This window comes from Chrysemys picta, chromosome 1 (genome assembly GCF_011386835.1).
Source record: "Chrysemys picta bellii isolate R12L10 chromosome 1, ASM1138683v2, whole genome shotgun sequence".
In the NCBI taxonomy this organism is placed as follows: domain Eukaryota; kingdom Metazoa; phylum Chordata; order Testudines; family Emydidae; genus Chrysemys; species Chrysemys picta.
The window spans coordinates 103,892,673-103,912,854 of record NC_088791.1 but is presented as its reverse complement, the minus strand read 5'-3'; the positions used below and the strand labels follow the sequence as shown (position 1 = coordinate 103,912,854).

Below are 20,182 nucleotides of genomic sequence, written 5' to 3'. Positions count from 1 at the left end.
CCTGACCTGAAACAGTAGATTTTAAACACACCCACATACTTAAAATGTAGAAAACAACTTTCTATTTCCTGAATTTGGCTGGATGTTTGGCAAGGGTCCTGTGATTGGAAAGGATTGGCTAAAGGGAGGGAAGGTTTCAGAGAGGTCTCATATGGTTAGAATAGTTCAAATAGTTATCTAAGCCACAGCCAGACTCTGAACCTTCTGAAGTTTGCTTATTCCCACCGGAGGGCTCCCCTTTCCCTCTCTAGCAAGAGGATCTACAAAAAAAAATTTTTTTTTGAGCTGTGCACTTGTATTCATGCTCTGAAGTCTGCACATGGACAAAATTGCAGAGATTTGTGGCTTCAAGTAGAGGTCACTAAGTATCTATTCAGGGTTGAGCAAGTGACTTTGGAAACAAAAATGAACTCCCCAAATTTATCAAGTTTGGTATATACTAGGGCTGTCGATTAATCTCAGTTATCTCACGTGATTAATTTTTTGAGTTAATCACGATTTAAAAAAAAAAGTGATTAATCACAGTTTTAATTGCACATTAAACAATACAGTACCAATTGAAATTTATTAAATATTTTGGATGTTTTTCTACATTTTCATATATATTGTATTCTGTGTTATAATTGAAATCAAAATGTGTATTATTTTTATTACAAATATTTGCACTGCAAAAATGATAAACAAAATAAAGTATTTTTCAATTCACCTCATACAAGTACTGTAGTGCAATCGCTGTTGTGAAAGTGAAACTTACAAATGTCGATTTTTTATGTTATAGCTGCACTCAAAAACAAAATGTAAAACTTCAGAGTCTACAAATCCACTCAGTCCTACTTGTTCAGCCAAATCACTAAGACAAACAAGTGTGTTTACATTTACAGGAGATAATGCTGCCCGCTTCTTATTTACAATGTCACCAGAAAGTGAGAACAGATGTTCACATGGCACTTTTGTAGTTGGCGTTGCAAGGTATTTACGTGCCAGATGCGCTAAAGATTCATATGTCCCTTCATGCTTTGGCCACCATTCCAGAGGACATGCTTCCATGCTGTTGACGACACTTGTTAAAAAAAAATAATGCATTAAATTTGTGACTGAACTCCTTGGGGGAGAATGTATGTCCCCTGCAGTTTTAGCTGCATTCTGCCATGTATTTTATGTTATAGCAGTCTTGGATGATGACCCAGCACATGTTGTTCATTTTAAGAACACTTTCACTGCAGATTTGACAAAACGCAAAGAAGGTACCAATGTGAGATTTCTAAAGATAGCTACAGCACTCTACCTCAGGTTTAAGAATCTGAAGTGCCCTCCAAAATCTGCGAGGGACGAGGTGTGGAGCATGCTTTCAGAAGTCTTAGAAGAGCAACATTCCAATGCGAAAACTACAGAACCCGAACCACCAAAAAAGAAAATCAACCTTCTGCTGGTGGCATCTGACTCGGATAATGAAAGTGAACATGCATCAGTCCGCACTGCTTTGGATTGTTATCAAGCAGAACCCGTGAGCAGCATGGACGCATGTCCCCTGGAATGGTGGTTGAAGCGCGAAGGGACATATGAATCTTTAGTGCATCTGGCATGTAAATATCTTGGGACGCCGGCTACAACAGTGCCATGAGAATGCCTGTTCTCACTTTCAGGTGATATTGTAAACAAGAAGCTGGCAGCATTAACTCCTGCAAATGTAAACAAACTTGTTTGAGCAATTGGCTGAACAAGAAGTAGGACTGAGTGGACTTGCAGGCCCTAAAATTTTACATTGTTTTGTTTTCAAACGCAGTTTTTTTTGGTACATAATTCTACATTTGTAAGTTCAACTTTTACAACAAAGAGATTGCACTACAGTACTTGTATTAGGTGAATTGAAAAATACCATTTCTTTTGTTTTTTACAGTGCAAATACTTGTAATCAAAAATATAAAGTGAGCACTGTACACTTTGTATTGTGTGTTTTAATTGAAATTAATATATTTGAAAATGTAGAAAACATCCAAAGATATTGAAATAAATGGTATTCTATTATCGTTTAACAGTACAATTAATCGTGTGATTTTTAATCGCTTGACAGCCCCAGCATATACTGATTTTTTTGTTGAAAATTTCCAATGTCTGTGGTCAGTTTTATCATGCTGATGCTATGTCAAGTGATCAAATGATGTTATGAAGAAAGGACTATTTAGGCTTGAGCGGAATCTTTGGTTTTCTGATGTGGCCAAAGCCACTGAGTCTCTGCATGATCTAGGGAAGTTTTTGTTTAAGATCAGAACCTCACTGAAAGATAAATGCTGCATTGATGCTCTGTAGGTATGAAGCAAATGTGGTTTGAGTGAAAACTGAACTTGGGCCTTGTGTAAATAATTTCATAGGGGGCACAGAAATCATGAAAATGCCCCCATACTAGGATTTTTTAAATATTACCTTAGCTTACTGTGCTGTACACATGCAGAGGAATTGAGTGCTGTGTACATGCATATGAAAAACATCTAGCCGGAAAACAGAATGGAAAAAAAAAAAAAAAAAGTCGCAGGCGCAAATGAAATTGACTAAAGTTTGCTGGTTACGTTCATTCTGTGCAAACTGTGAAATTCAATACATTGCCATTTACATGGTCATGAATTTTCTAAAACCACCCACATGATTTATATAGTCCCTAATTATGCCGGCTTCCTCCATTGAGGGATTATTCCCAGATGTCAAGGATTTTAAAAACCATCAGTGTTCTTGGATTCCCATGTGTTAGTTGTGACCCAAGATACCCATCATCTGATTAGCTTGAAGACAGACATTTCTGATGCAGTATTCCAGGCCTATGTCTTCTCCCATCTGGGTTAACTGAAATTTGCTCTATTTAGGGCTATTCTTGAAGACCACACCAAAATTTCAGCTACCACCTGCCAATGTAGCCACCTGTCTTAACAGGGGCAGCTTGAGTTGAGCAGAGTATCTATGCTTTGTGCAGCACATAGCCTTAAATCTGCTTTTGGGGGAAATTCAAGGTGTTTCTCAATCCGAAAGGAGATGGGGAATTTTTGAACATAGGCAGCAGGGCATTTTTTTGGTAGAGAGCCTCGATTTTGGAACTTTCTTCTTAATATGTAGCTGGCCATTTTTAGGTTGCAGGATGTTTAATGGAAAACCTGCAGTTGCTATGTGGGTGAGCTTGGGCCAAAGTCATTTTTAGCAGACACAGTTACTTAGGGGGTAATGGTGATGTGTTTTATTTTGCAAAAGACCCACATGCCTTAGCAAATGTTCCTTAAAAGTCTTTGCAAATTGACTGAGTGTTAAGAGCATGCCCATGCCAATATCCGTGCACACACAACACACCAAGAAAGCATCCTTTGCACATTCTATTATGTGCAAGCATTGAACACAAGATAAGAGCCTAAAATATCAGGAGGCATTTTATAATTTTCATAGATTCTAGGACTGGAAGGGACCTCGAGAGGTCATCGAGTCCAGTCCCCTGCCCGCATGGCAGGACCAAATACTGACTAGACCATCCCTGATAGACATTTATCTAACCTACTCTTAAATATCTCCAGAGATGGAGATTCCACAACCTCCCTAGGCGATTTATTCCAGTGTTTAACCACCCTGACAGTTAGGAACTTTTTCCTAATGTCCAACCTAGACCTCCCTTGCTGTAGTTTAAGCCCATTGCTTCTTGTTCTATCCTTAGAGGCTAAGGTGAACAAGTTTTCTCCCTCCTCTTTATGACACCCTTTTAGATACCTGAAAACTTCATCCTGTTTAACTCAGACCATTTCTCCAATTTGTCCAGATCATTTTGAATTATGACCCTGTCCTCCAAAGCAGTTACAATCCCTCCCAGTTTGGTATCATCCACAAACTTAATAAGTGTACTTTCTATACCAATATCTAAGTCGTTAATGAAGATATTGAACAGAGCCGGTCCCAAAACAGACCCCTGCTGAACCCCACTCGTTATGCCTTTCCAGCAGGATTGGGAACCATTAATAACAACTCTCTGAGTACGGTTATCCAGCCAGTTATGCACCCACCTTATAGTGGCCCCATCTAAATTGTATTTGCCTAGTTTATCGATAAGAATATCATGCAAGACCGTATCAAATGCCTTACTAAAGTCTAGGTATACCACATCTACAGCTTCTCCCTTATCCACAAGACTTGTTATCCGAAGAAAGCTATCAGATTGGTTTGACATGATTTGTTCTTTACAAATCTATGCTGGCTGTTCCCGATCACCTTACCACCTTCCAAGTGTTTGCAGATGATTTCCTTAATTACTTGCTCCATTATCTTCCCTGGCACAGAATTTAAATTAACTGGTCTGTAGTTTCCTGGGTTGTTTTTATTTTATTTGCATTATATAACGTGAGCCATGCTGACCTGTTGAACAATTCAGAGGTCCATGGGGTTAGTCATTGCCTACCTGACCCAGCTTTCAGGAATTACCAGTTAAGAGAGCGACTGCGGCACAAACACTTTCAATAGGGGGTAGGGAATGCTCTTCATTGTTTTACATGTGAAGACAGTTTACCTTATTAAAACGGTAATGACCAAGGAGAGCTATCCCCTTATTTTTAATTGGATTTTCAAGATTAAACAAAATGCTAGTTCTAGCTATGGGTTTTTCCAAATGCTCTTCTACCTTAAAGGGAGCCCTGTACAAATACCTATCAGTGAGTAAGTGCCATGAATATAGCAGTTTTAAAAAGCCACAGAGGCTTCAAAGAAAGGCACTGCAGCAGTGGCTGTGAAACCTGTTACCTTATCAGATGCATGGATGAAGTGGGTTCTAGCCCACAAAAGCTTATGTCCAAATAAACGTCTTAGTCTCTAAGGTGCCACAAGGACTCCTCGTTGTTTTTGCCGATACAGACTAACAAGGCTGCTACTCTGAAACCTGTTACCTTAGTTTCACTGGTGCCAAAAAAATATTAGGTGAATTTCCTAACTGGCTTTCACAATTTGTAAAAGTTATCTACATCTATGGGTCAACATTCAGCCTATCAGAAACCTGTCAAGCAGCTGTGGCATTCTAGAACACCACATTCCCTGGAAATCTTACTTTTTAGCTTAAGAAAAGAAAAATCTCTGGGGTGAAAGAGATGACCATGAAAGCCTTAGTACATAAGCCAAAGATTGTTGGCAATTGATGGAAAGCCTCTGAAATCTTTGGATGCTTTGTCTGTGATCAACATGTTAACAGCGGGAGCCAAGCACAAATCCTGATTTCAGCTGGCAGATAGTGTATGGCTTTACAAAGTCATTATTCCAGTACAACTGAGCCTAGTCTTGTTAACCATGGCTGATGGGCTGGTGTGACATTTGTATCATCAAATCATTTAAAGACTTACCTGAACTCCTTCAGTTGAGAAATTGCATAATAAAGCCAGGTTCTCCTGTGAAATTTCTAGTACTTGCTGGTTTGGGGGTCAGGTCAGAAAGAAGCATAGCTTTTTCTCATATTGTAGTAATAAATAGGGCCGGCTCTGGCTTTTTTGCCGCCCCAGGCAAAAAAGCCTCTGGCCGCCACGCCCCCGCCCAGCGCGGCAGGGGAGGGCGGCCAGAGCCCCGGGGGGAGGGCGGCGAGCCCCGGTCGGGGCTCCGCTCTCCCCGGCGACAAGTCCCGGTCGGGGCTCCTCTCTCTCCGGTGGCCAGAGCGCCGGGGGAAGGGCGGCGAGTCCCGGTCGGGGCTCCTCTCTCCCCGGCGGCCAGAGCGCCGGGGGGAAGGCGGCGAGCCCGCCGCGGCTCCGCTCTCCCCAGCGGCCAGAGCGCCGGGGGGAGGGCGGCGAGCCCGCCGCGGCTCCGCTCTCCCCAGCGGCCAGAGCGCCGGGGGGAGGGCGGCAAGCCCGCCGCGGCTCCGCTCTCCCCAGCGGCCAGAGCGCCGGGGGGAGGGCGGCGAGCCCGCCGCGGCTCCGCTCTCCCCAGCGGCCAGAGCGCCGGGGGGAGGGCGGCGAGCCCGCCGCGGCTCCGCTCTCCCCAGCGGCCAGAGCGCCGGGGGGAGGGCGGCGAGCCCGCCGCGGCTCCGCTCTCCCCAGCGGCCAGAGCGCCGGGGGGGAGGGCGGCGAGCCCGCCGCGGCTCCGCTCTCCCCAGCGGCCAGAGCGCCGGGGGGAGGGCGGCGAGCCCGCCGCGGCTCCGCTCTCCCCAGCGGCCAGAGCCGGAGCACCGCGCCGCCCACCTCCAGGTGCCGCCCCAAGCACAAGCTTGGTGGGCTGGTGCCTGGAGCTGGCCCTGGTAATAAATGGCCTAATGAGCTTACTGCTGCGTCTCTATTAATGCAAAGAATTAGGGTTGGTCAGCCATTATATGCTAGAGATTTGCCGTTAACTCAGTTTGTGCTTTAAGAAAAAAAGGAGGATCAAAGTTCAGGAAGGGGAGGGAGGGAAAAAAATCACAGATGAAATATACATTTAACCCCAAAGGTTCAGGTTAAATCTTTATCTTGTTAAGTAGTGACCAGACAAAAGAATAGAAAGATAGCTGCAGTAGAGGAATTCCCACATATTGCATGTTATTGCAGCCAAGGTTGGAACCAGAATGTCTTTCTCTCAACAAAAGCTACAGTCTAATAGGATCAGGATCACAACCTCATTTCTGGGAACCACATGTTCCACCCTCCCTAAAGAAAAACTCTGTCCAACTGAACGTTGACTCAAGGATAAATACAAGACGTTTTGCCAATGGTTTGATGAAGTGCATTTAATAGAAAGGCTGTCTAGGGGTTAGATCAGGTAACTGGGTGTTAGAAGACTTTGCTTCTAGATTTGGGTAGGAAATTTTCAAAATGGCATTTCTTGCTGGAAAAACAAATTTGTTGAAACCAAAAGCTTCCTGCAAGAAAGGGTCAATTTTGCTGAATTCCCATTTTAAAAAATTGAGACATTTCAAGATTGTCATGTCCTGTTTTGAAACAACTTCTCGTTTCAAAAATGTCAAAATCACTTGAAAAATTTAGAGTGCTCAATACAAACTGCTTTGATTGACCTGATCCAGAGTTTAGATTTTTGATTAGTGAAAAACTTGTGACTGACTTTGCCCCAGTTTGGGGAAGAGTTTGAAATCCCCCCGTAACAGGAAAACTGTTTCCCACCCATCTGTGACAGAAAGCAGCTAGCATGGTATAGCGGAAGCACTGGATTGGCAATCTGTTCACAGCTTTGCCATGGACTTGCTCTCTAACCTTTGAGAACTCACTTAAGCCTTAAAACCATCTGAAGCTGTGGCTTAGACTCCTAGTTTGCGGAGTACTTAGCTCCTAGAACAGAAGGTGCTATGGAAGTAAACAGCTACAATTGTTCAGTACAAAACACTGCATGCATACTTTTTATATGTCTGAAATATTTATTAAACCAATGTTTTGTGGTGCACATTTAAAATCCACTGTACAGAGAAAGGAAGATGCCAGGAGCACTGTGTTAAGTGTGGTGGGGGATTTTATAACATGAACAGCTGCCTGTCAGAAACTGACCTGAGCCTGCTAGCTTATTTCACGCATAACTGAACTGGTACCACTTTTGTACCAATGACCTAAAGTTAAAGTTGAATCCCTTTATCAATGCTTTGAACTAAAGTTCTCCATTTCACTTGTTTGGATGATTTTAAAAAAAGTGTCAGATTTAAGATTTTAAACTTTGACTAGCTCATGACTCATTCTCAGGAGCCTTTCCCCTCTTGAAATTAAGCACAAGACTACATCACCACAAGACAGTTTACTGCATCGATCACTGAATTTCACATATAAATCCCACAATGAAAGCTGGCTTTTATGTGAAGTGTTTCTCGGAAATCCAGCTGTATGAGACGACTGTCAAAGTTAAGCCTAAAATTATACGTAGCGTTTTTCTTTTTGGAAGCCTCCATGTAGTTGCAGATTTTCCTCTCCCACTCCCTCCCTTCCCTTCCCTGTAAATTAATTAAGTCTCTTTAAAACAATTAATTCAAGCCGTGGTGTTTGAAAAGGCCTGCAATGGAAAATGTGCATGTGCAATGCAAAGAAAGAGTCACTGTACAAGTTCCAAGAGGCGAACGATGAGCAAAACCTCAGGAGGTTGGGTTTGAAAAAGTACTGAAATATTTGGATGATTTAACTTGAAATTAAGGAAATGTACTGCATGTTCAGCCCACCAGAACACCCACAAAAATAAATCACAAGAGTAAGTAGTCTGATGTAACTTCTCACTTTGCCACAATAGAAGATTTCGTCTCGTTTTACTTTTCCTTCTGCAATCTTCTCCCAGATGGCCTGTCCCACTTCATGCTCGTTGTAGTACACAAAGGCCCCATCAAAATGGCGGTAACCAGCATCAATGGCAATCTTCACTGATTCGGCACAGGTACCTTTGGGAGTCTAATGGAGACAAGAGAAAGGGCAACATGTTAACGACTTTGTTTGTGCTCCTCTGAGCAGCAGTGGGACGGTGCTAAATCTGAATGAGTGGGAAGCACCAGTCAACATTTCACCTCCTAGTCTACAACTCCCACAACTCTGTTCACATACTAGGCTCCTGGGAAAGAGCGAGGATGGAACTGCGGTGCTCCTAATAGAAATTAATTTCAATTTATGGAGACTTTAAGTTCCCCTTTTCACCACTGAATGGAATAGAATGCTAAGTTCTCCATGTGTACCCCTCTACCACCCTAACTTTTCAAGAGTTGAAAAGTGACAGACAGAATTTAGTTTTTCCTTTTGCTACTACTTTTCCAAATTTGGACACGTTTTGAAGAGTTAGAGCAGAAAATAGAAGAGGGGTAGAAAGTGGAAAAGCCCTTGGACATGGTTTATTTTAATGCACTCCGTGGCAAAAAAAAAAAAAAAAAAAAGGGGGGGGGAGAAAATGAAAAGTGGTTTGTTTTTTTTCCCCAAAAAGCAAAACTAAACATTTTAGATTAAGCTGACCTCATTGTGGAGTTTCCTGTCAAATCAAAGCTCTCCCAGAAGAAGTCATTTGACAAGATCCCATGGGAAAGTTTTTGGTTGAAACACTGCTCTATTGAAACAGATCAGAAATTGCCTGCACAGCAATGCTCACCTGTAACACAAATTGCCAGCACACCGGTGACAACTTATTGAGGCAGGGGGAAGAGGAATTCAGACATTACCTTGATCCTCCTCACTTTCACCAGCTCAACACTATTGGAGTTGCTACATTTTACACGAGGGGGGGGGGGAAAAGAGTAGAATTGGGCCCTGTTGGATTAGCATATCGCAGGTAGGCAGTGGTTTCACAGTCTGCCTAAGAACATGTATATTACTTTCAGTTTTTTTTTTTTTTTTTTTTTTTTTTTTTTTAAAAGAAAGCTGTGCTGACTTACCCTTTAAAAATAAATAAATTAAAAAAAAAAAATCAGTAAATGTGGGTTTGTTTCAGAGCAACTCAGCTCTTTGCCATGTACCAGCTTGGAGTTCAAGATGCACATCAGCCAAGCGAAACAAAAAGTTCACTTAGGGGGAGAGTACAGTGTGTGAAGCAGAAGTACAACCACAGTCACCACATCTAAGATGATCACTGCAAGTAGCTTTATGCTATGGCTCCCTCTTGCCAGTGTCTTTGCTTATTGGAGGAAGAAGAAGAACAGGAGTACTTGTGGCACCTTAGAGACTAACAAATTTATTAGAGCATAAGCTTTCGTGGACTACAGCCCACTTCTTCGGATGCATAATGAAGAAGTGGGCTGTAGTCCACGAAAGCTTATGCTCTAATAAATTTGTTAGTCTCTAAGGTGCCACAAGTACTCCTGTTCTTTTTGCGGATACAGACTAACACGGCTGCTACTCTGAAACCTGCTTATTGGAGGGTGGCTCAAAGAACTTACAGCAGGTATGGAAACCATATTTCAAGTTCCCAAATAGAGGACACTGCCGGGGAACCCTATTCATAGGTCCTTGTGGTGACATAGTTTAACTTCACCTTTTGGAAAGTACTGATGCTATGTCTGTACATTATTATATTTATATCCTTATCCAGAGCTCTCAACATGCCAGGGGTCACATGTATATCTAGGAAGGTACAAGAAAAAGGTAACTTCGTGATTCAGCAGGAGTATTAAAACTTCAAGTTTTTTTTAAATGCGGAGACTTAAATGTACCCTTGCTGGTTAAAAGTCTGAGGGAAACTTGAGAGGCCAAATTTATTTGTTTGGCCAGCCACCCACCCCACCTTGGGGAAAACTGAGTGCAATTTCATTCACTTAATAGGTACACCGACAAGGAGATAAACACTTGTTCAAATTCTTTCCTTCTTTCTAGAGGGACTTTCAGGCCCTGCCAAGGCCCTTTACAAGTTGACAGCAAGGGCCATGCCAGAGTGTAATGAAGATCCTATGAGCTAAGACATCAAAACTGAAGAGACCAAGTCACTGTCCTGCCACATTTTTACCGGTTTATGATAGTTAAAAAGTTTTAGGTGTATCAAGCATGGAGCAATGGCAAACTCAAACACATACTGTACTTTATGTATCAGGAGGGGTAGCCGTGTTAGTTTGAATCTGTAAAAAGCAACAGAGGGTCCTGTGGCACCTTTAAGACTAACAGAAGTATTGGGAGCATAAGCTTTCGTGGGTAAGAACCTCACTTCTTCAGATGACTTGCATCTGAAGAAGTGAGGTTCTTACCCACGAAAGCTTATGCTCCCAATACTTCTGTTAGTCTTAAAGGTGCCACAGGACCCTCTGTTGCTTTATACTGTACTTTGTGTGGTACCTAAACCTGCAGGGACAGGATTTAAGGAAACCATAAGGTGAAGACTGTATATCTGTAGTTGTCGTCCTTTGAAGGCATCTGATCTACTTAAGAGTTAAAGTTTCCATTTGTAGCTCAAGCGTCTCAGTCCTATCATCTTGGTATGGTTTCTGGGAAGTATTTTTTTAAGTTTCCATCTCTCTTTTAGAGTTTGATTTATCAGGCTCCCCAACACCGTTAGACAAATATTGCTAATATAACAGGCATCTTTGCACTCTTTGGCCAGGTTGGCGCCAGTGCTTAGGACAAGTTTCAGCACTTTGATGCATCCAGGGGCCTTGACGCCTCAGGGGCCAACTTCAGAATGCCACTCCTGGTGCCCTAGTGAATTGGAGTGATGATTAAGTTTCAGGAAATTCAATGTATTCCTGTGTCAGACCATTAGTACTTCTTCAGATTGAATCCATCCTGGCACTGTAGGTTTCAGGAAGCACTGGGAACAGTTATGGAATTTTTGGATGGAGTCAGTGATGCATCTTTGCTTGGATGACCATCTCCATTTTGATCGCCAACCCTGGAGACCCAGTCTCCAGGGGACAGGTGAGGCCAGGAAACCGTGCCAATAGCTAAAGGAAGAGCAGAATTAGATGCTGAAAAAGGGAGAAGGGAAGTGAGGAAGTTTCCTCGAGTCAAGCAAATAGCAGTCTGCTTTGGTAAGTTCAGTTCACAGCCTTAGAAAAACTGAAGCTTCCAGATATTATGGAATACTTATTGTTTTTGAGCTTTAATGATAGATCTGTATATCTTGATACAAATGTACTGACATTTTCTTTCAAGGATTGATCTCAGTCTTCAGAGGACTTCCAAGTTGAGATCAGGAGGGCTTTTATGGATTAAGTCTGGGGTAAGACCAACTGCACAAGGCTTATTTTAAAAATCTAGAAACACAGGACGCCTCACACCAGACCAGACCAAACCAATGTTCCAGCCAGCATGGTGTTCTAGTTAGAACAGCAGCCAGTGCTAGATGCTTCAGTTGAAGATGCAAGAAGTCCTAACATGGAGAGCTTCCTAGAGTGACAAGGTGGATGAGGTAATTTTTTATTGGACCAATTTCTGTTGGTGAGCGAGACAGTCATTTGAGCACCACACAGAGCTCTTCTTCAGGCTTGGGAAAGGTACTCCCAGTGTCACAGCTAAATGCAAAGTGGAACAGATAGCACATATTCTAAGGGGCCATTCAAGGCCTGTTAACACTCCTGCAGCCATAGGACAAAAAGGGGAGGGGTAGTGGGTTACAGATTGGATTTATAGATTATAACAGTGTCCTTATTAAAACCATGATTAGTGGCCAGCAAAGTTATGAATTTAAGCTCCCAGGCTCAACTTTTGAAAATGTTGTGCAGGTTTCCTTTGAGGATGAGGACAGAGGACAGATGTAGCGTAATTGCTTTATGAAAAGTATTCACCCACAGGTGATACGGTGTTTTTGTCTTTTATCATTTTCCTGTGAGAGAGTTCGAGAGCGTAGTGATGGTCTCTCTTGTTTCAGCCACATACTTGTTGTTGAGGCATTTATGCATTGGATGAAGTAAACCACATGTTGTGATAGACACGTGTGGGACCGCTAGGTCTTGAAATGTGTATTGTGAGGGTCTAAGACAGGAGCTGGGCTGGAACAAGTTGGGAGCAGGAGCTATACAGCAATGCGTAAATGCTTTGAACCGTCACTGAATTGCTGCTGTTGCTGAGCTTAAGAGCTGGTCCATTGACTTCCCACTAACCAGGCAGCATACTACAGGCCAGCTGTGCTTGTTAGGTTGCCCATAGACTGGCTCTGCTGCCAACCCTGCTTCCAGACAGGTTGTCTTAGCCCCAGAGAAGTGAATTAGTAACCCCACTATGTTTTTTATTCTAGTACAACTGTGGAGGTGTATAGTATAGTTTATCCATGTGACTAATCCTTTTTTGGATCCTGCAATATTAAGCTTTATGGCTTTGGTACATTGTGGCCATGAGTTCCACAGGACACTTGTGTTAAGTAGTATTTATAATTTTTAATTATGTTGCCTTTCAGTTTTGTTTGGTGATGCCTCCCCCCGTTTGAGAGCTTATGCTGACTTTTTATAAGCATAACTGATAATATTTGCTCTATACTGGAGCTGGGCAAAGTATCACAAGGAAAGTTACCCTCAGAAAGTGTGGTTTTGCCAAATTTCAGATTTTCCCCACACAGGAAAGTGTCATGTGAAGGGTTTTTTTTTTTTTTTTGGACGGGAAGAACTGAAGAAAAATCCGGTTTATGCGTTAAACAAAACAACCTGTCCACACCAGCGCTTAAGTCGGCATAAGTGATGTTACTTGAGGTGTGGGTGGTCGCTAATTCACACTCCTGAGCGACATACTTTATGTTGATTTAGACTATTGCTACTCTACATCTCAACTATTCTTCTAGGGACATTACTTCCATGAGAGGAGATATTGAAAAGATTAGGAATGCTTTCTTTAGAGACGAGACATGGTAGATGTGTCTAAAACAAGACATGGTATTGAGTGGAGCTGTGTTTTGTTTCACGCATAAACTGGATTTTTCTTCAGTTCTTCCAGTCCCAAAAAAAAAAAAAAAAAAAAAAAAAAAAAAAAAAAACAAACACCCTTCACATGACACTTTCCTGTGTGGAGAAAATCTGAAATTTGGCAAAACCACACTTTGAGGTTTTTCAACCTATAAGAACAGTTAAGACATAGTGTAGCAGTAGCCTAAATCAATATAAATTATGTTACTCAGGAGTGTGAATTAGCGACCCCCCCCCCCCCGAGCAACATCGCTTATGCCGACTTAAGCACTGGTGTGGACAGCGCTATGTTGGCAGGAGACCTTCTCCCACTGACCTAGCTATTACCTCTCACGGTGGGCTGGAGTAATTAAGCCAACAGGAGAGCTCTCTCCTGTCAGTTTAGAGCAGCTGCACAGAGCTTACAGTGGTGTAGCTGCGCCGCTGTAAGATCGCTAGTATAGTCATAGCCTTAGTCTCTGAACTACCATAGTTGTGGAGATACAGCAATCAGAATCCATAGTGGACAGTGGCAGATGATGAAAGCTGTATAATCTCACTCTTTGCCTCCTGAAACAGAGGTTGGCTTTTTTTTTGACCCCTACTATACAAAGAGTAGGCAACTCAATGAAAGCATCTCCTTCCCTACCAGAAGCTAATTTAGAACTCATTATGAGTAGTTCAGGTTATGCCTATCAGTGAAGGTAACAGATGAACTGCCAAGTAATCATGCTACCCATTAACCTAGTTTAGTTTTGGCCCTTCTATCCTCCATGCATCCCATTTTCCACATCAGTAGTAGGCCCCGTATTTAATGTAGTACAAGTCTTTATGAGATGGCAAAAGGCTAATAACTCGCCACATCCACTCCGGGTTTAGCCAATTGATCAATACTCCACCTCTTACCTCTTGATTATTGAGTTCATTGAGGGATTTTTCTCACCTAATTACCTGTTCACCCAAGCACTTACAGCTGTACAATATTTGCTGCTTTCTATTCCTCCAACAGGACAGATTTTAACGAGTTTGCACATTACTAGCACCTCAGCCACTTCATTCTGGAGTTCCTTCAGAACTCTTGGGTGTGTATCCTCCAGTCCCAGTGACTTGTCTAAAACAGCTCTTCCCTGGCCCAGAGAATGTTCAGTCTTAAAAGTTTGCTTAATATTAGGCTTGAAGAACCCGACAGAAGGATATATTTGTTGCACATATGAAATTCACTAGCATTTTTCTAGCTTAAGTATTTACTGAGCCGCATTTGAGAAGCTGTTTGAATAATATTTAGTGCATAAAAGGCAAACCGCACTGGTACTCATCCAATGCATTCAAATAGCCCTTCTTACTACAGTTCTCACTTGTTACCACTTTTGCTTCCTGCTTTTATTCTGCTTTCTTTCCTGTAAGACAGTCTCTTTTCCCGGTCATGTTAGCATCCCTTCCTTCTCTCTATTGTGTTCTCTCTCACTGAAGCCCTCACACAGAGTACTTTTAATGTATCCCATCTCTCTCCCCTTCTCAGCGCTAGCTTGGATATTTTAGCCACTCAGTATCCAGAGGGCTAATCTTACTAACCAGAGACAAACTGAAGATGGAGATCTGAGGGAGGGAACCACTCAGGGGCAGAGCTCAGGGAAAGTTCTGGATTCTTAGCAGAGCCCTGTCCCTTGACACCAAATGTCTCCATCTTTCATAACAGCCTCCAGTTATTGATTGTCTACAATCTGTGGTGCCACTGCAGCCCACTATGGCTGCAGGAATGGGGAGGATTCTCACCCCGTTCCCTTTCCTCCCACTGAAGAGCTTCTTAGCTGGTGATGGGGAGGTAATTCTGCAATCTACCTCTTCAGCTTTCCAGCTGATGGAGGGCAGTGGGGAAGGTTCTATTACTTTAACCACTAAGCTAGTGAAATATTTTTTTGCTGACTGTGCCTGATTGCTTTTTTGCAGGAGCACGTGCACAGGGGAAAAAGTTAGGCTATTACAGGCAGTGCTTTTGTGCTATGCCTTTACAGGGTTATATTACTTTGTGATTACTAGGTTAATAAATATGGACTAATGGCAGAAAACCAATAAGAATTAGTACATCCTGCCATGTCTCTCACTTCAATAAAGTTATGTAGGTGTGTCAGTCTTGCTGTCTGTTCCCAGACTGGTAGAGACTGGGAGCTGCAGAGGCAACACGAAGGGAAGGAGCAGTGTGCAATGGTCTTGAGCAATCCATCTGGCCAATGGAATCCAGCCCACCTCAAACTAGAGGAAAGATTGCCATGAGGAGAGGACTGGGGTGCTGGGAAGAATAGGGCCACCCTCCAGAAGCACTGGATTTTAACTACAGCATGCTGAAGAGGCAAGCTGTGGATTAAATATACCAGTTCCAATCATAATTTAAGATTTCAAGTTGCTGTTTAGGAATCTTAGGGACACTTTGAGTGTCGGGATGTACCTTGCAAAAGCCCAGAAGTTGCAAACAGATTTTCATATTTAAAGTTTCTGGAATCCTCGTTATCTAACAGAGCCTACTTCCCTTTGCCTATTTTCTGAATAAAGTAGCAAGAGAACAAGTGTCCAGTAAGTTTCCAACTTTGTAGAAAAACCACTTGGTTTAAGTAATTGAGATGTTACAGGAAAAGCCAGATCTACTTTGTGGACTAAGGATGCAAACAGCACAAGGGAACATTCTTAGAATTGCTTACTCTTGCAGACAAGAAACTGGACTGTGCCTCTTTCTTGGAAAATACCAATCACCAGAATGTAACCAGCTTCTATACAGAAAAATCTGGCAGCTATACCCAGGAAACATTAGCAACTATCAACAAGGAAGCAAAATCCAGATAAAATTATCCCTACAAAAACTGACAGAGCTCAGAAATGATGGCTGAAGAGCACTGCTGGCAGCCCATGTACTATTCACTCTGATGGGGAAGCCATCTGGGGAATTGCCACACTGGACCAGAGTACTATTCCATCTAGTCTGGTATCCTGCTTCTGGCAGAGGTTGGTACTAGATGCGTCTGAAGAAAATAGGGGAAAATCCATAATGCATCTTACCTCTTGTGCCATGATATGACTAGGAGAAAACAGGGTGGATTTCTTCTCTACCGCAACAGGCCATCAATTTATACTCTGAAGCGTGAGGTTTGATTTTTCCTTGCAATAGCAACTTAGCATGCATAATTAGATTTAGCATTTCTAAAATTCCTGTTAGGTTGTTGTTCTAGGATTTAGCCAAAGCTGTGCTAAGGACTATTGTAGCTGGCATAGTCTGCCCCAGTTATTTTACCAGAACAAATAAAAGATTGCAGAATCTGCAATTTGTAGTCTCCGCAACTTTCCATAGAACACAAACGCTTTGAAGCATTGTGAATATATCCTCCATGAGCCAATGGGCTGCTGTCCTGTTAACCCAGCCTTGCAGAAAAGCAAAGCTGTTTGATAAACATGCCTTAGGCCCTGCCTATGCAGCTACCAAGCCACTTTTGAGCTCTTACTCTTCTTAGGCACATTTAAAGGTTGTTAGTGTTAGCAGAGAAATCCATTGGCTTTGATTCAGTAAGTTTCCTCAAACTGTTCTCAGAAGTTTTGGTTTGCAGCCTTTGAGACTCAAGCAAATATTAAGGGGTTTCAAGTACATGCAAGGATAGTCCTGTGGTCAAAGAACTGACTGGAACTCAGGAGATGTTAGTTCAATTCCAAGCTCCTCTGTGTAAAAGTCGTGTAACCCTTCTAGGGCTCAGTTCTCCTCCTATCCCCAATCTCTGTAAAGTGGGGATGATGTGAAGACATTCATTAATTCTCATGAAACTGTCACATTTCTTGGTGATATGAGCCATGAAAACCTCTGTCAAAACCTGCAGATTATGTATGAAGCCAAGTTTTGGGGAAGCCCTTTACCTTTGAAACCTCCTAGAAAAGGTGCTAGCAGGTGGCCTGCAAATTACCTATTGTCTTAATGTTTGATGTTGCTACCTATCAGGAATGGTCTTCATGGACACCATTCCACCTTTTTGGGTGTCAGATGTGAAACAGAACTGTTCAACAGCCAGTGGTTGAAAGCACTGCAAGGCATAAAGTGCCCCATGCTTCTGGTTCGATGGCTTGCTTAAATTCTCTGTGTGTCACATCCCATGGATCATTCAGTTGGCAGCTGAAATAGGGTAGGACAATTTCCTGAACAGCATGAGGACAAGGCAGCCTGACAGCCCCAGAAGCTGTCTATTAATTGGAAGAGAGACAAGGCACATGAGGTAATTTCTTTTATTGGACTAATTTAAGCTGGTCTCTCTCACCAACAGAAGTTGATCCAATAAAAAGATATTACCTCATCCACCTTGTGTCTCTACTATCCTGGGACCATCACAGCTACACTATGCTACATATTAATTGGAAGGGCAGCCACCCTGTGAGAAGACTTCAAGAACTCCTTTAAAAATGAAATATTTCTATATGGCCCTCCCCAGTGTCTTCTGATGATCTCAGGAAAAGTAGGGGCACCAGCATCCCTGGTGACAGGGGATAAGGGAAGTGGCTTGCAAGTCAGTTCACTCTTCAGCCCCTAATCAAGTTATAGATAAGATTTCTGGGACTGTTATGAGGGTACAGGTGGAGTTTTCAGTTGTATCAGAGCCTCAACACCAAGCTAGCTGAGAGGTTGAACCAGCAAAAGCTTGGTTCAGTGAAGCCTGAAAAACAGCCAAGTTTCTTGTAGTATTGTCTGGAGTTTTAGTAGGCCTGGCCTCATGAACAAGTGAAAGACTGAGGCCAAAATTAAGCATGGTCCCCTATGAGCAGAGCTGCTACTTGTTTTTGCAGGAGGCCTATGCCATTCTAAAGAGAAACTAAGTCATGGGACACATTATGGTGGTCACTTGAAGTGTGGTTCTAGCCTCAAGAAACTAGAGACAGACCCCTCCCTAACTTCCAGATCCACAAGTAATCAAGGGACCAGTTAGAGCCCTAGAACGGTTTTTAGGCTTCCAGTTGAACTAGGTCAACCTCACTTCTGCAGTGTTGCCAATGCACAGGTTGATGACATTCAGTTCATGACAGCTCCTGTAGTCATGCGATTGCAGGAATCTGAGTTTTTGTTTAAGCAAGAGTTTCTAGGCTGCCTGGCTGGGAGAAGAGCATGACACTGTGAGCCCTGCAGGCTCAGAATCTAGAAGGCAACTAAAAAGAACCCAATGTATGTATTGCCAAGGGTTTGCAAATCATGGGTCTTAAAGCCTCAGCACCAGTATTAATGATTCTGCAGGACAAGTTCTGCCCTTGGGTTGCACTTGTGCAACTTGGGGCAGAATCAAGCTATGCCACTTAGCAAATAACTTTTGGATGATCCAGGACCCACAGTAGCACAGGTAGGATTAGAAAACAGTTAACACTCACGCTAGTCATTACAGTAAACGGCTGTGACAGCAGTGTGAACAGCTCTCCTATTTATTTGGTCACTCCTCAAGTGGTTCTGGCTGAAGAGTGGGAAATCCCCTCTGATATCTGAAGTTTTACTATTTTTTCAAAATTTCTGCTGCTCTTGGTTAATATACCCTTGAATCGATACTGTGTAATCAAGTGGACTGAAGTTGTCAGCCATTCACCCAGCTACAGCTAACATACAGAAGTTGCTATGTGTCAGTGCCAGTGGGAATTAACCAACAATCAGATTCAGAAAGGGGTGCAGTCTCAAGGCCTAAAACTCGCTGTCTCCTCAGCATTGTCTTGTGCTCTGGGAGTTTCACGCTGGAGTACTCTTGCATATGAGCAGGTCTGCATGTGACAAAGTGTTCTGAAGCCAAGTGAACAGTGCCAGTTTGACTATTATGGACAGCTTCTCAGCTGGTGCAGCTTGGCATAGCTCCATTGGCACCAGTTGACGATCAAGCTATTAATATTTTCACTAAATTGAGTTTTACACTTTGCAACATAGGACTATGCCATTGTGTACTAGAGTGTTCTGAAGAGGTGTCCTAGCACAGCTAAGGTATTAAAAAAGAGTGCTGGAGTTTAGGGACCATTTCCTCAAAGCCTACACTGTTTAGAACAGACTTTGAGACTTGAAATACAATTAGGCCTGTAGAGAATCCATGCTATTCATATCCCTTTCCTGGCGCCAGGCTAAAAAACAAGTTCAGATTTTGAGTGATACAACAATGGGCATCATTTTATGGGAATATAGATTTCCAGGGTAAGGGTGGGTGTGGTAATTCCTAGAAGTACTTCATATCCTGACTCTAATCTTTCAATGGCCTTCAGTTACACAAGTGTAAACCAGAATGGCCTTTTACCAACAGAAGCTGAGCCAATGAAAGCTATTACATCACTCACCTAATCTCTCGAATATCCTGGAGCTGACACTGCTACAACACCGCATACAAGGACGCTCCTGTTTAATTGGAGATTCTGTATGGTGGCCATATCACTAAGTGCAATCTTTAATTGGTTGCCGTTCATTAAACACTAAGTGCATGTACAGCCACTGAAGCAGTTGAAGCTAAAGAAGAATTAATCAAATTAAGACTGTATGGTTTCTATAAAGAACTGTAAAATTCATGTAAATAAGGTCCTCAATGTGGAGATTTTAGTAAATTCAACTTCCCATATAGGGGAACATGACTCTCTCTGCTAACATAAAAATCCCTTCATCTTAGAGTGAGGTATGATTTTTGCCAGAACCAAAAACTGTAGGGGATCCCCTCTAGAGCCCTTTTTAAATATTGGCGTTACGTTAGCTAACTTCCAGTCATTGGGTAGAGAAGCCGATTTAAAGGACAGGTTACAAACCTTAGTTAACAGTTCCACAACTTCACATTTGAGTTCTTTCAGAACTTTTGGGTGAATGCCATCTGGTCCCAGTGACTTGTTAATGTTAATTTTATCAATTAATTCCAAAACCTCCTCTCGTGACCTCGTCAATCCGTGACAGTTCCTCAGAATTGTCACCTACAAAAGCCAGCTCAGGTT

The 20,182-nt window shown here is 42.6% G+C and overlaps 1 protein-coding gene across 3 annotated transcripts in view; it reads right to left on the bottom strand.

Annotated features, from left to right (window-relative positions):
• AKR1D1 (aldo-keto reductase family 1 member D1) overlaps positions 1-20,182 on the bottom strand; it is a 108,200-nt gene that overhangs the window by 19,936 nt on the left and 68,082 nt on the right. For all 3 annotated transcript variants that reach the window (XM_065581950.1, XM_065581949.1, XM_005296399.4), the window contains one exon: positions 8,175-8,342. In XM_065581950.1, coding sequence (XP_065438022.1) covers positions 8,175-8,342 — 168 coding nt within the window. The remainder of the gene's footprint in view (positions 1-8,174; positions 8,343-20,182) is intronic.